At 29.3% G+C, this 14,764-nt stretch overlaps 1 protein-coding gene across 6 annotated transcripts in view; it reads right to left on the bottom strand.

Moving 5' to 3' along the window:
* Positions 1-3,911: 3,911 nt before the first annotated feature.
* Positions 3,912-14,764, bottom strand: part of LOC130677055 (neutral ceramidase) — a 52,524-nt gene continuing 41,671 nt past the window's right edge. For all 6 annotated transcript variants that reach the window (XM_057483627.1, XM_057483626.1, XM_057483629.1 and 3 more), the window contains 7 exons: positions 12,733-12,927; positions 12,243-12,473; positions 10,482-10,577; positions 9,990-10,160; positions 7,661-7,773; positions 7,404-7,572; positions 3,912-5,843 (listed from right to left, as the gene is read on the bottom strand). In XM_057483627.1, coding sequence (XP_057339610.1) covers positions 5,820-5,843; positions 7,404-7,572; positions 7,661-7,773; positions 9,990-10,160; positions 10,482-10,577; positions 12,243-12,473; positions 12,733-12,927 — 999 coding nt within the window. In that variant the 3' untranslated portion in view covers positions 3,912-5,819. The remainder of the gene's footprint in view (positions 5,844-7,403; positions 7,573-7,660; positions 7,774-9,989; positions 10,161-10,481; positions 10,578-12,242; positions 12,474-12,732; positions 12,928-14,764) is intronic.

Genomic DNA, 14,764 nt, shown 5'->3' with positions numbered 1-14,764 from the left:
CTTTGTATTGAGTTTTTTTAAATTTTAAATAAAAAAGGATTTATGTCATCCTGCTCTGAACAAGAGTTTTCAGTCTGTTGTTGAAGGAGTTGATAAATAAAGTCGAGGTGAAATTTAACAGAAAAAGTGATTAGAGAAATACTTTTATATGAACATTAGATCCTTGAAGAGGATCCGTGTCCGTTCGACTGAATTTTCTGCTCAAAATCAAAGTTTATGACGCAAAAGTTTTTTTATGCGCCGGTACGTGTTTCTGGATAACTTTTTCCTCGAATGATTGTGTTACGATACTTGGACGTGGGTTAACTAAAGCATCGGGAAAAGAATTTCTTGGATGTCAATTTGATGAGACTGAAATTTTTTATCGTACGTTCAATTGATTTCGCGGGGCGGAGATTGAAATTTTTTTTTGAATTCGGGGAAAAGGAAAAAATTTGCAGCCTCAGAATTTTTTTTTAAATTAGATAGTAAAAGCGGGGTAATTTTGGCCATGTGAAGTTTTAATAAAAAATGAAAAAATGTAGAATTGAGTAAGAAATTGGAATTTAATACACTGTAAAAAATTTCGGTGTGAAAATGGACCCAGAGAACTTTATACGGCCGTGTAGTGTAAAATAACGGTGTGAAATTTTCTCAGTGTAAATTTTCCATCCGTGTAATTTTTCTACGGTGTAATCTACTTTTTTACACCATTCCGTGTTACTTTTAATTTTAATTAACGAGCAACAAACGATCATTGAATATTTTTAACTATGTATTTAATTAAAAACTACATTCATTTTATTTAGATACACAGTTTAAAATTTTTTGTTCTTGTATGAAAATTCAATGGTTAAATATTTTGTATAAATTATTTGACACCATCAAGTGTAAATTTAACTAAAGTTTAATGTGTTGTCTGATCTCAACAATTTTTAAACCCGTATTATTGTTTGACACAAGAATAATGTGTTAAATTAACCCAAAAAATTGAGTAGACCATTTGGGACATGTGATATGTGTTAAATTTAACACAAACTTTTAAACTGTGTTTAAATTTTTCTTCTTGACGCAAAATTATCATGAATTATAAATCGCGTTACTAGAACCATAAGGGCGTATCTCAAAATATAGAACCAAAAGGGCGTATCTCAAAATATAGAACCAAAAGGGCGTGTAAAAAAAATTTTTGGCTTCAATCAATGTAAAATTGTTGAAAACATTAAAATCTATGGAAAAAACGAAAAAAAAGAATTCTTTGTTATACGCCCTTTTGGTTTTAAGAAAAAATTTTTTTAAAGTCATAAGGGCGTATCCTGTTTTTTCGATTTATTATCAATTATAGGTCAGAGTAAGAAATAAAAATGGCGAGGGTGATAAAAATTATCACTCCACAATTTGATTTATATGAACGAATATTTATTTAAGTGAAAAAACGAATGAAAATTGAAGAAAAAATAAGTTCATTAGGGTATTAGTTCTATGCCATCATCATCGTCAGGATCATCTGTACCTAAGATTATAAAAAAAAAGATTTTTTAATTTTTTTTAGAACATAACTTGATAATAAAAAAAAAATTTTTAAACTGTTACCATCGCTGAAAATGAAACTTTCATAATACCGATGAAAAAAAAAAAAAGGAAAAAACAGGAAATGAAACCTTGATTGAAAAATGAAAAAATACACCTTTGAAAAATTGAAAAAAGTGCATTTTTTTAATTTGATTAAATTAAATTTCACAGCACTCACAGAATTTAGAATTTTTTAAATGCATTTTTTTCATTCTCGAATATACATATTTTTTACATTAATTGTTGATGAAATTAAATAAAGAAATTTGGTTTTTTACTTAAATAAATATTTGTTCAGATAAATTAAGTTGTGGAGTGATCATTTTTATTACCCTTGCTATTTTTTTCCTTACTCTGACCTATAATTGATAATAAACCGAAGAAACAGGATACGCGCTTATGACTTTAAAAAATTTTTTTCTTAAAACCAAAAGGGCGTATAACAAAAAAATTTTTTTTCGTTTTATCCATAGATTTTAATGTTTTCAACATTTTTACATTGATCGGAGATTTTCAATTTTCCGGAAAAATTTGACAGCTACGGTTCTATTTTTTTTTTTTTACCAAGTACTTAATTGATGTTAATAAAATTATTATTATTGCTGTCGATATTTTCATCGTTAGCAAAACAAGTTCTCTGATAATTGGACAGCTGAAGTGCTTCAGGTAAACTTGGGAGCCAAATTAATTTAAAACTTCTGGTGCATAATTGAAATTAAAAATCCGGGGCTTTGTCTAAACTAATTATAAGTCCTTTCTATCACGACTGTATTAATGTACACTCTATATCTATATTTCTTCAAGACAGAGCTTGTCGGGGTAGCCAGAAGTTGTGGGGAGGAAAATAACGAGTTGAAATTACAGTAAAGTTTTGTTTGCTTTAATGAAAAAATAAATTTTTTACTAAATTTAATGAAATGATTTTATAGTTACGACTCTGAAATTTATATCGAGTTTTGTTATTTGTATTTAATCGATTTTATGAGTTTTTGACGTACAGCTGTGGAAACAGATTTCCGTCGTAGTTGTTGATAAAGAGGTGATAATTTACACAGTAAGAGAGGGGCGATTGTAACAGAAGGCAATTTTGACAGTAAATGTAAACAGTTAAAAAGTTGATTAATTTTATTTTATTATTCTTGAGTTTGTTATTTTTAAAATTAATGAGAATTACAGCTCATGATTTATGACAATTAATAATTTTACTTTAAGTGATGGCAAAAGGTGTTATTTGCTTAGCAACATTTCTTATACTAGTTCTAGTTATGGATATAGTTTATTTTTAATTTAGGCGGTGATGATATTTTAAAAATAACTGTAGTAGACTTACTTGTTTGAAAATGATTCAGCTAGTGGATACAAATATCAATTTTTGGGTTATAAAAAAACCCAAATAGAATTTTGTTTTTAACCTATGACGCTATGTCGGGCCAGGGGAGATCAGGGAAGATGCCAACCCATGCGTTGCTACACTGTGAAAAATTCCCAACAAATTTTACTATGGGTGCATAGTAACACCGGACTGGGGAATACTGATTTTATTGGGAATATTTCACAGTGTATGAAAAGTGGCCAGTAACTTTGCTCCTGTTGGGAATAACCCATCATTATATAAACGTTTTTTGTTCATTATGATGCCCTCTAAAAAGAAAGACCCGAAAAAGTCCCAAAAAAAATTTATTTTTTGAGTTCAGACCCATATGAGGGTGGGTGGACATGGGTGTAGATGGTCGATGATTCTCTCTGAAGAGTGGCCCTCAACTTTGCTCCTGTTGGGAATAATCCCACACAATATAAACATTTTTTGTTTAATATGAGGCCCTCCCGTAGAAGAAACCCAAATAATCTTAGAAAGAATTTTACTTTTCTTGTAATCGGGCAGATGACACTGTCTATGCATTTTTATGAAGAGTAGTCCGTAATTTTTTTCGTGTTGAAAATATCTCGACCCAACATCGACATTTTTTGTTCGTTACGATGTCCTCTAGTCGATGAATCCCAAAAAAGTCCCAGAAAAATTTTATTTTTAATCTTTCCAGATTTCAAAGCTCAATTAAAATCAAAATTAAAAAAAAATTGTATTTAATTCTTCGTATAAAAAATACCCATGCTCTTATTAATCACATAAACAGCAAAGTTCCGTGGCATGTGTACTCAATCGACCGTTCCATTTTTCCACTCATTAATGAAAAATAACCAAAGGGGTCGATTATAGCAACACAATCGTGATCTTAAGCTTCACGTGATACCCGACATGCAATTCTATTATAATTTTTTTATTCATTTTTTATCTGCAATAAGTATCATTATTAATTACACTGCAAATAACAAATAATGTTTTTAAATAACAAGGCGTTCAATCTTTTTTCATATAAAATATATCAGCAACAAATTTTATTTATTTAAAATTACAAAATACAAATTATTTTACCAGGAAAAATTTATATTTTTTAATTTACCTTCGATTAATATTTACTTTAAAGTTACATGTCATTACAACTAATTACAAATTGCAATTACGCATTTGATGAGCAAAGTTTTGATGCTTGCGCTGTTTCTTTATCCTCGTTTTGAAACTTTAATTACAAAAATCTTCACATCGCAAAATTCGTTCACACAAAAAATAATTATTTTTACAAAGTAAATTTTAATTGATTTTTAAATCGACAACTTGATCAATCGCTAATCAAAAATAAAATATTCAAACACATCAGAAATAATGAGAATTTTTTTCCCGACTTCTTTGATCTCTTTCATTATTCAGCGGATTTAATTCTAGCAATTGACGGCAGTACTTTTTATACATGAAAGCATTAATATTTAAATTGCATTAAAAAAAAAATTACTGCAAATTTTTGTCTCAAAAAATAAAATCCAGTTGACATTTAAAATCTTTATTTTTGCAAAAAAATAATTCATATTTACTCGCAGAGCAAATAATTATATCACTTATATATAAAAATTTTAATAATATTTTTACTCTGCAGTCCAGGCAGTTACACAGTAGATGAAAAACGGTGGCATTCATTTTAAAATAGTGGCGGTAAAATAAAGATAAATTAAATGCATTATTTTTCCCGCACATTCATACATTTCACTGGAGTATAAAAAATACTCTGGTGATAATTTTTGAATTTTTATCTATTGCGATTTCGTTGCAGTGAAATATATATGAACTGTTTTTATAAATATTAATCATAATTTTACATTACGCAGAAGAAATTCGGAAATTAATAATAATGACGTAACAAAAATTTACTTATTAAATAAATTAATTATAAATTATTTTATGACTATAAAGTTAGCAGACATTTAACAACATTTTGATTTTTTTTAACAAAAAAATAAATATTAAAAAAAATATTTTGAAAAATTGTATGCATAGTTTATGAAATTTTCTACGTGTGCATTTTTTTAGAAATATATTTTTTTTATTATTTATCTATTTAAAAAAATTTATTTAAATTTCAAATGTCTGCTAATTTTACTGTCATATTATTTTAATTTTTAATTACTAATTATATATTTTTTTTTAGTAAAATGATCATCAATTAATTTTTCCATCTTCGAATGTATATATGTATATAGCTGTGATATTGAATGAACATCTGTGTATTTATATTTTTTGTTATTCACATAAATGATGTGAGTGAAACCGTGCGAATGAGGAAATTAACGATCGACATTAGTTTCGTAAGGTCTTCCCTCGAATTACGTGATTACTTACATTAGTAATCCTGGTCTTCTCAACCATAAGAAATTAATTTACACAGTATTTATAATAGTAAATAAATATATATCTATATATATAAAATCATTATCCTGAAGTCAGCAGACAGTTTAAATCACTCCCGAATTTTGGATGATACTGAAATAAGCTGACGTCTAATAATTTTTTAATTGTTTTAAAAACGATAAATTTAGAAAAGAAGAAATTCCAAAAAATTCCACCTGTAGTTTTTTTAATTTTCTACATGTGCATATTTTTAGTTTTTTTTTTTTTTTTTTTAATTAAATTGTTAAAAAAAATCGTTAATTGTCTGCTAACTGCAGGATCGTGTATATTATCAATATATGAATGATTATTGATTATAATCTTATAATATATATATATATATATATATATATATATATATATATATATATATATATATATCGACGTTTGTCTCTTATGGGTATGAGATTTAAAGGTGTATATTTATATGCGATACATATATATCGGGTTAAATAGTATATTATAATAGGAGAGCTGTAGATAGTTAATTACTTTACACACTCCCTTGCGATTTAACCTGAGAAATAATGAGCTGTTATTAATAAGGTATAATATATGCCGACATAAATAATTAATTAATTATTGAAATAGTGTCGCTGTGTAAAGGTGGAGCAGAGGCCGTAGGTTAAAAGATGCTTTCATTTTTTATCTCTCAAAGAAAAATTATCTGAGATTTAATTTTTTCAAAGTTGAGATCGATATATATCAAGAAATCTATCAAAATTTATATGAATCTCGGGACACGTGGAAAATTTGTCTGACGATTTGATTTGATTTTTTTTTAAACAAAAAATTTTTAATACTGAGGTAAAAGGCCCTATACCCGCTCAGTACCATTAGTCGCTCACTTTAATTGTTTAAGGCGTTTTTTTATAATTTTTATAAAAAAAAATTGCAACTAAAAATATTATTATTGATAAATAATTATTTGTGAATCTAAATAAGGGAGGGAGGGGCAAAAGGGGGTACTTAAGGAAATACCAAATTTTCGAGGACTCAAATACGCTAAATCTTTTTTTTTTTAATGATATTCAAAGTGAATAGAAGAAATTTTCAGTTACCGTTGAAAAAAAAAGTTTTTCATTTCTGCGGGCAAAGTGGGGTACCCCCTAAAAAAGTTAAAAAAAAAATTTCTGGATTTTAAACGAATTTGATTAAGTTGAATTTTTTTGAAAGTAATTTACATGAAGAAAAATTATATTTTACATGTTTATTGGATACAAAAGAAGAAAAAAAATTTTTAATAGTTTTTATCATAAAACAAACGTCATTAATATTTTTCAACTGACAATTGATTTTTGAAAAAGTTTATCAAAAAAAATTCAAAGTAACGGTTAATTATATTTACAGAAGTGATTTTGGAATGTTTAAAAACCATTTAAAATATAAAATTTTTTTTTATCAAATTTTGGGGGTACCCCGTTTTGCCTACCCTATCCCCTTTTGCCCCCCCCCCCCTTCCCCTATATTAAAATATGATGTGTCAAATTATTTTATAATAGATTATAAATTTAAATTAAAAGACTGTTTTCAAAATCGCGCAAAGCCGGGCATTTTTTACTTTAACGTTCATTCGTTAGATTAAATTTAGGTTACGTCAAATTTTTTTCGAATTGTTATAACTATATCTTATTAAATACATTTTTAAAATTCATGAAATTTAATATTATGAAAGAATAAAGTAGTATAATTTATAAATTATTTGTCCAAATCAATAAACTTATCATAGTTTAATTGATATTGTCTTTGAGCGACTATAGGGCCATGTGTAGGTCGAGTAATGGTACATGACAACTTTTAGTGAGCGACTATGGGTACACTCAAGGAGCTTATTTAAAAAATTAATAATAATTAATTATCAAGATTATCCTTCAAACTTAAATTTTATTCTAATACTCGAAACTTCAAAAAATAACTAAAAAAAAAAAAATGGTTTTTCATTTTATTTATTAATTTATATTGAGTGATTTAATCTCACTCCAATTAAAAGTGAGCGGGTATAGGGGATTTTACCTTAAGTTAAAAAAAAAAATAGCGACTTCTCCACCTCGAGTTAAATTACGAAGACAGTTCTCACCTCAAATAAATTTGAATATCCTTGATACGGATACTTGCCGCCAAATATATATTGATACGAGCCACAATGTCCGATTCTATACTTTCCTGGTTCTGTATCATGAGGAATTTCCCATGAAATTTCAACTTGACTCGTTCCGAATATTACTGAGGTTCTTGCCCAGAATAATCTTAATTAAAAAAAAAAAAAACTATTACTTATCCAAAAGTTACTTATAATTATAACTGACAATTAAGTAATGAAAAAAAAAAAATTACTTCGTCTCCCAGTCAGCGTCAGTTGCGATTTCAACCCAGGAATTATTTTTTGATTTCTCGATTGTCAAGAAACTGCGGCCTGTCATGAGATTATTTCTCGGATGCCCTGCAACCTGACAGATTTATTTACTTTAAAATATGTGCATATATATTTATATATTTATGTAGACGGAGTATGAGCAATAAAAATTGTGTAAGAAGGTTTACAAGTGCAACATTGATTAAATTTTTAAAGGGATCGTTATATTGTTATATAAAAAATAATATTTTAGTGGACAAAGTGAACTTTGAGATAAATCCGATAGCGCTAAAGTATTATGTGAATCCTTGAAGGATAAAAAGACAATATTACCGTTTTATGAGGCCGCGGTATGTACTTTCCGGCATGTCTAATGGACTGCATCGGACATACTTTTTTCATATTTATTTCACGGGCATAAAAAACGTTTTATACAATTGCTAGACGTAGTCTTCTTAACATCTAGGTCGAGGATTATTGTATTTCATTGACTAGCGAAACCTCTGGTTTTATTTAAAATTCTTACGACAAATTTAAGAGACAAAAAATCTGTTACTTTTAATTTTATAAATCTTATTGTTCGGGAATGAGTATTAAAAATTACTATGACCATTAGGGTGAGCCAAAAAAACCAACCCATCGAATTTATGTCTTGAAAAGGACCTATATATCGAGAAAAAAATTCTCCCATTGGGCAAAATTTTTAGCTCAATTTTAAAAGGTCTCGGTAGCCATTTCAAATTTTCCATTTAAATAACATGCAAAAAATTTTTTTTTGATTAAAAATATAACAACTTTTGAACCACACACACGCACACATTTGCACATACGCACAATTTTGTACACATGCACACATTTGCACACACGCAGACATACGCAGACATTTGCACACATCCATACACACACAAGCACGCATTCGCACACACGCACACAAACATCTGCACACACCCAAACACACTGGTTCCATGCGTTTTGAGCACCTGACAAAATATCCCCGACAAAATATCTCTGGACAAAATATCCCCAGTTTTGTGTCAGTTTTTTTTGGCTTTTTTCACTATTTTTGCTTTCTTTCCATGGGAATATTTTGTCGGAGATATTTTGTCAGGGGCTCAAAACGCCTGATACCAAACACACTCACACGCACTCGCACATACACACTGCTCAACAGTTTAATATGAATTAATTTTAATTTTTAAACTCCGGAACTCCGAGTAGAGAAGTGAACGCGGAGTGAATTCGGATTTAATTTCACTCCGGATTTTTTACAGTGTATTTTACTATGGCCATAGTAATTTTTTAACGTTTATTACAATCTCTGCAAGTGGCCAGCATAGTCCAGCTTTAGTTACTGCATGCCGACTCTTAAGAGCTGACACTCCAAGGAAATTTTTTTTCCGTATTTGATACCGTTTAAGAAGTGATAGTAAGTAATTTAAAATATCACCCTTCTAAAGGGTTAAAAATTTTTATTTGCAATTAATAATTTATTTTTCGGAGTAATAATAATTACAAGCAACAGTAAATATACTCTCTAAACATGAACAAGTGAAGTAAGTGAACATTCACTAATTCTGAGTGCCAATCGAACCACTTTTTGAAATTCGTGGTTCGTTTTGCACTTGGAATTAGTAAATATTCACTTATTTTCACTAATTCATATTTAGAGAGTAAAATTTTAAATACTACTCATATTGTTGTATAATATATATTTGTTAATTATTATTAAGATGTTATATATTTATCTAGAGGTAATAAATTTATATGAAGTTATTGTTATTTAAATTATATTGTCATTTTTAAATATATATAATCATATTTGGTAATATCTACAGAAGCAATCCAACAGAGTGCGTTTCTATATATATATATAGATATATAGCAATGCGTAACATTATTATCACGCGTTGAATGAAATTTCTTGTAAAATGATTGTGCAACAAAATTATATGCAACATTTATATGTATTATGATATTATCCTTATGCAATTGTAAAATAATAATTTGATAATTTATTATATTTTGTTTCTCATCTCACTATTGTTTTATAATATTTAATTATTGGGAATTTTTTATGAGCACGATATTATTTAAATAAAATAAATTAAATTTTTATGAGTATTGTGACACAGGGCAATTTTAAAAATTATGTCTCAGTAAAATAATTTGTTACATGTGGGTAATTGGTGCGGGAGGTTTTCCGTATTGATTGCCAATTACTCAGTGCCAATTAGCGAAATTTCATGGACACAAATAATTAAACTCACCACCGCGGTACCAATAAAATAAAATATCAAATAATATACTTACAAATATTGCGGATACAGTATCGCCAGCTCTGACTACTTTGTCTGGTTGTTTAATACAATCTCCGAAATTTTTTCCCCATTTTGCGGTGTCGTATACCACTGGAGTTTGTAGAGTTATCAAATTTTCTTGGGTCAGATTTTTTGGAGGTGGCCCTGGCTCTATTTTTTTGTTCTTTAAAAACATAAAAAAAAATTACATACTTTTTCATATATTTTACTGATTATAGGCTAGTCCGGGGTAAAATAAGACACCATATTTTCTACAAAAAAATTTTAAATTGACTTTACTCCAGACTGTTCAACTTCCCCATCAAAACAAAAAAAAAAAATCTCATTTTTTTCCAACCAAGAAAACAAAATTTTTTTTTTTATAATTCAAATTTTTTTAAATTCTGGGCCCCAGAAAATTTAGATTTTATTTTTTCACCAAAAATTTAAATTAAACAGAAATGATAATAAAAAATTTTTTTTATTAATAAGCGTAAGTACTTACTCGTAAAGCAGCGGTAATAAGTTGCCTGTATTGCTGCAAATAAATAGTAAGTGTATGAGGCCCATAAATTGTCGAAGCGCCTTCATATCTTTGTATCTATATTCAGTAAAAAAAAAAAATTAATATTTTAAAACAATGAAATAGAATATTTACTAATGCTAAGAATGTTATGGATAGAAGAGAATAATCATAGAATTCATGACCATTTTTATGCTTATTTTCGTAGTGCTGCATACAATTATTTTCTAGAACTAGAAAGCTCCAATTAAGATCACTTGACGAAGGAACTTATTTTTATTTTTATTATTATTATTATATTTTTTATATTATACTTTTATTTTCAATGTAAAAACTAATGTAAATATTTTGGTTTTTGAACGGCCACAGGAGATCTAGATCTCATGGTCGAATAAAATTTATTATCTATCTATCTATCTATCTATTTTCCGATATCGAAATTTTGGAAATTGCTTCTAATAGCAAATAGCACCCCGAGTCAAAAATAAAACTTGATTTAGACTTGGTTTACCAAGTCGAAATTTGGAGCCGTTTTTCATAAGACAAACTCGACTTTTTTTACGGAGGTATGAAATATATTAAGTTTTCGCCTTGGTTTAGACTTAACTGGTTTACTTAGTCACGATTTAAGACGAAAAAGTTTAAATCAAGTCGAAATTGACTTGGTTTAGACTTTTTCGACTTAAATTATAAGTCGAAAAAGTCAGAACTAAGGTAAAATAATTTTTATATATTAAGGCGAAAGTAAAGCGAATAAATGACTTTTTTTCGACTTGGTTTAGAAAGTCAAAAGTAATCCGAATGACTATCGTGCTCAAAGTAAAGACGAATAAGTTGAAACTAAGATGAAAAAAGAGCTATCCGGCCTTACCCGGAATGGAAAGGTAGATTTCTTCTGTAAATACAATAAAGCTACAATAGTGTAATAAATACTTATTTTGTAAGCTTAAACACGAATTTCAAGGAAATTAATTATATCTTATCATTTAAAAGTTATTAGAAGACTAAGCTGCAAAAATAAGCTTTTTTTATTTTTTGTGAAATTTTTGATATCATCAAATTGTTAGAAAAGATGTTTTGAAAAATCAAGTATTACAGTGAAAATTAAAGCTAATCGTTCAAATTTTGAGATACTTTTTACAGAATTGAGTTATCATTTCCGGTTCAAAAGTTATTTTAGGATAGAGCCAGAAAATTCATTTTTATGAAAATCAGAAAAAATTTCAAACACCCACAACTTCCAAACTAATCGACCGATTGGGCTCATCTTCGAACTTGATCAAGGTAATCGTCCAATAAATAAGTGTATAAAATTTCATTAAGATCCAATAAGAATTGCGGGCGCTATCGTGATGACAAGGCGCGTTATATTGTGTATATATATATACATACATATATAAACTTTTGAGTGGATGGTATTTTTTGACTCTACTAGGTAAAATAAGATATATGGTGGCAAAATTCTTTGATAATTCGATCATGAGACCCATTGCAATAGGCCTAAAGAAATCTACCTTAAAAGTTCAAAAAGTTAAAAAAAATTAAATTCAAGTCGAAAAAGTCGAGATCTTATCAATAAATCGTCGGCAAATCGATATCTTCAAAAGAAAATAAGGCGAAGCGAGCCTGAATCAAGTTTTATTTTTGACCCGGGAAATATCAAATTAAACTTCGCCGTCCATCTTACGGCATTAAATTTACGGGCAAAAATTTATCATAAAAAAATTATTTAAGTTTTGATACCTGATATTCCTCAGGAGTCGTGATGTAATCGCTGTATGTATTACAGAGTCCAGCGATGACGACTGTTGGCCGGGAAGCGGTTATCTCTTCAGCAGTAGATGCGATGTTTTCTCTCATTCGCCTGCCAGACATGGTGGTAAATTCACCCGGGACACCAGCAATCACCAGCCCGCCTATCATCGCCAAGTGAGTGGAAACAACTTGTGGCTGCCACTGATACGGCAACCGCATCTAGATAATCGGAACTTTAAATACTACGTAGTGTATTATAAATATAACTAGACGTTATTCCGACGAACTTAATTGTAAGACGGGGAGTGCCGATGTATCAGAACTGGGATACAATAAATCATGTCCTCATATGAGGATAAGCATAATATTGTGTTTTCTTGTAGGAATAGAGAACTGACCTTTTGTGATTAGAGTCGAAGGTACGGATGGGAACATGAGACCTTTTGGTTGACATTAAACTAATAAATTGTTGTCTTACCCTCCCAGTTGCGAGAAGTATTGGTTTGGGGCTCTGACACTCAATGTCCTCGGGCGTGGGTGCAGCTACGAAATTACGTACAGCGTTCCACATGGGGTTTGAAGTCGTGGTTCCTTGTTCGAAGGCAAAGGAACCTGGGCCATCGGTTGTTCCTGCAGCGAAACTGTAGCCCATCGCTGGAAGACATGTCTTTACCTGATAAATTCTTTTTTTTTAAATAAAATTCATTTTTAATTAGAAAAGGGGAGGGGCAAAAGGATACTCCCAAAAAAATATCTACACAGAAAAAACAGATATCTTGAGTCAAGAAAATATTTTTGAAGACAAACGTTTTCGGGAACCAAGTCAAGATTTTCTTGAGCCAAGAGAATTCGTCTTGGTTGGAGAAGATTTCTACTTTATCTGAGAAAATTTAGGTCTCCAAAAAAATTTTCTTAAATCAAGAATATTTACCTTCAGTCGAGAATTTTTTTTTTTGTGTGTAGAATTCAAATTCCCCGGGTCAAAATATCTAGCCTCATCGAACCCAAGTAAGCCTCAATCTAGCCTCACTGAGTAAAAAAAAGCATTTTGAGCCTCAAATGGTGTTCAAAATTTATCAATGAGCCTCAAATAATACTAATCGAATTTAAATTGCATAGTCGAGTAGTAGGTTCATTTGAGGCTCATTGAGGTTTTTTGAACATCATTTGAGTCTCAAAATGCTTTTTTAACTCAGTGAGGCTGGATTGAGGCTTACTTGGATTCGATGAGGTTAGATTGAGGCTAGATATTTTGATCCAGATCTGTTTTAAGAACCGAAATTACACAGAAAAAAAAGTTATCTTGAGTCAAGAAAATATTTTTGAAGACAAACGTTTTCGAGAACCAAGTCAAGATTTTCTTGAGCCAAGAGAATTTGTCTTGGTTAAAAAAAATTCGTCTTGGTCGCAGAAGATTTCTACTTTATCTGAGAAAATTTAGGTCTCCAAAAAAATTTTCTTGAATTAAGAATATTTACCTTCAGTTGAGAATTTTTTTTTTTCTGTGTAAGAATTTAGAAGACAAAAATAAAAAATATATATAATGCCAAGCTCCTATAAAAATAGTGTTCTGATCAATTTTAAGAGCTTGGCATTAAAATAGAACTAACTAGAAAACAATGCAGAATTTGAAAAAAATTTATCAACGATAATTTGTAGGAAATAAAATTGTCTACAAAAGTTTTAATGACATTTTATGATAAGTCCGATAGTTTAGCCGAAAAAGTAAAAAGATCTCGAAATTTACTCTAACTTGACTTCAAGCTCCAATAACTTTTGAACAGATGGATTTATCGAAAAATGATAAGATACTTTTTTTGTAGAGCGTTGAATTCCCTACAAAAATATATGCTGGGCTTATTTGTACAGGGAGCCATTGCCGAAATAAAAAATTCCAAACTAAAAAATTTTTTTTTTCTATGTTATTTAAGTGGGAAATCAAAAATCACGAAGCGCCACCTCTTAATATTAATATTAAGAGCTCAAACTTTATCAGAATTTTTTTTTATCATCCTTAACGATATTTTCACGGTAACTAAAGAAAAAAAAATTATTTCTTTTTTTTGGCGCACCCTAATATATATATACTGAAATTTTGAAGGGGATCGGTGGTTATATGATTATTTAAATGAAACAATATCTAAAAAAATTTCAGCTATAAATCTTTTATGTACGATAAATATTTTAAAAATAAAAATGTTTTATGCTACAGCAGCTTCGTCAAAATTTACGAGTCGGCTCGTCAATAAAGCACAAACACATCTGTGAGTACTGGTTTACTATTGCGACATATATACAAATACAAACGATTCACAAAATACGCTTTCTGTTTCTGCTGGTGTATTGACGGGTCGACGTGTTAATAAATCGGAACAGAGCTGTAACTCCACTAAATGGAACACTTATTTTTAGTGCTAATAAATTTTTAAAGCTCAGTACAACAAGCTCCGGACTATCACAGACAATCTGTTTAAACTCAAGATCAGCGACTATCAAAAATCCGCGAAACT

This window comes from Microplitis mediator, chromosome 11, assembly GCF_029852145.1.
Source record: "Microplitis mediator isolate UGA2020A chromosome 11, iyMicMedi2.1, whole genome shotgun sequence".
Taxonomy (NCBI): Eukaryota; Metazoa; Arthropoda; class Insecta; order Hymenoptera; family Braconidae; genus Microplitis; species Microplitis mediator.
This window is presented reverse-complemented; position numbering and strand designations above follow the sequence as displayed.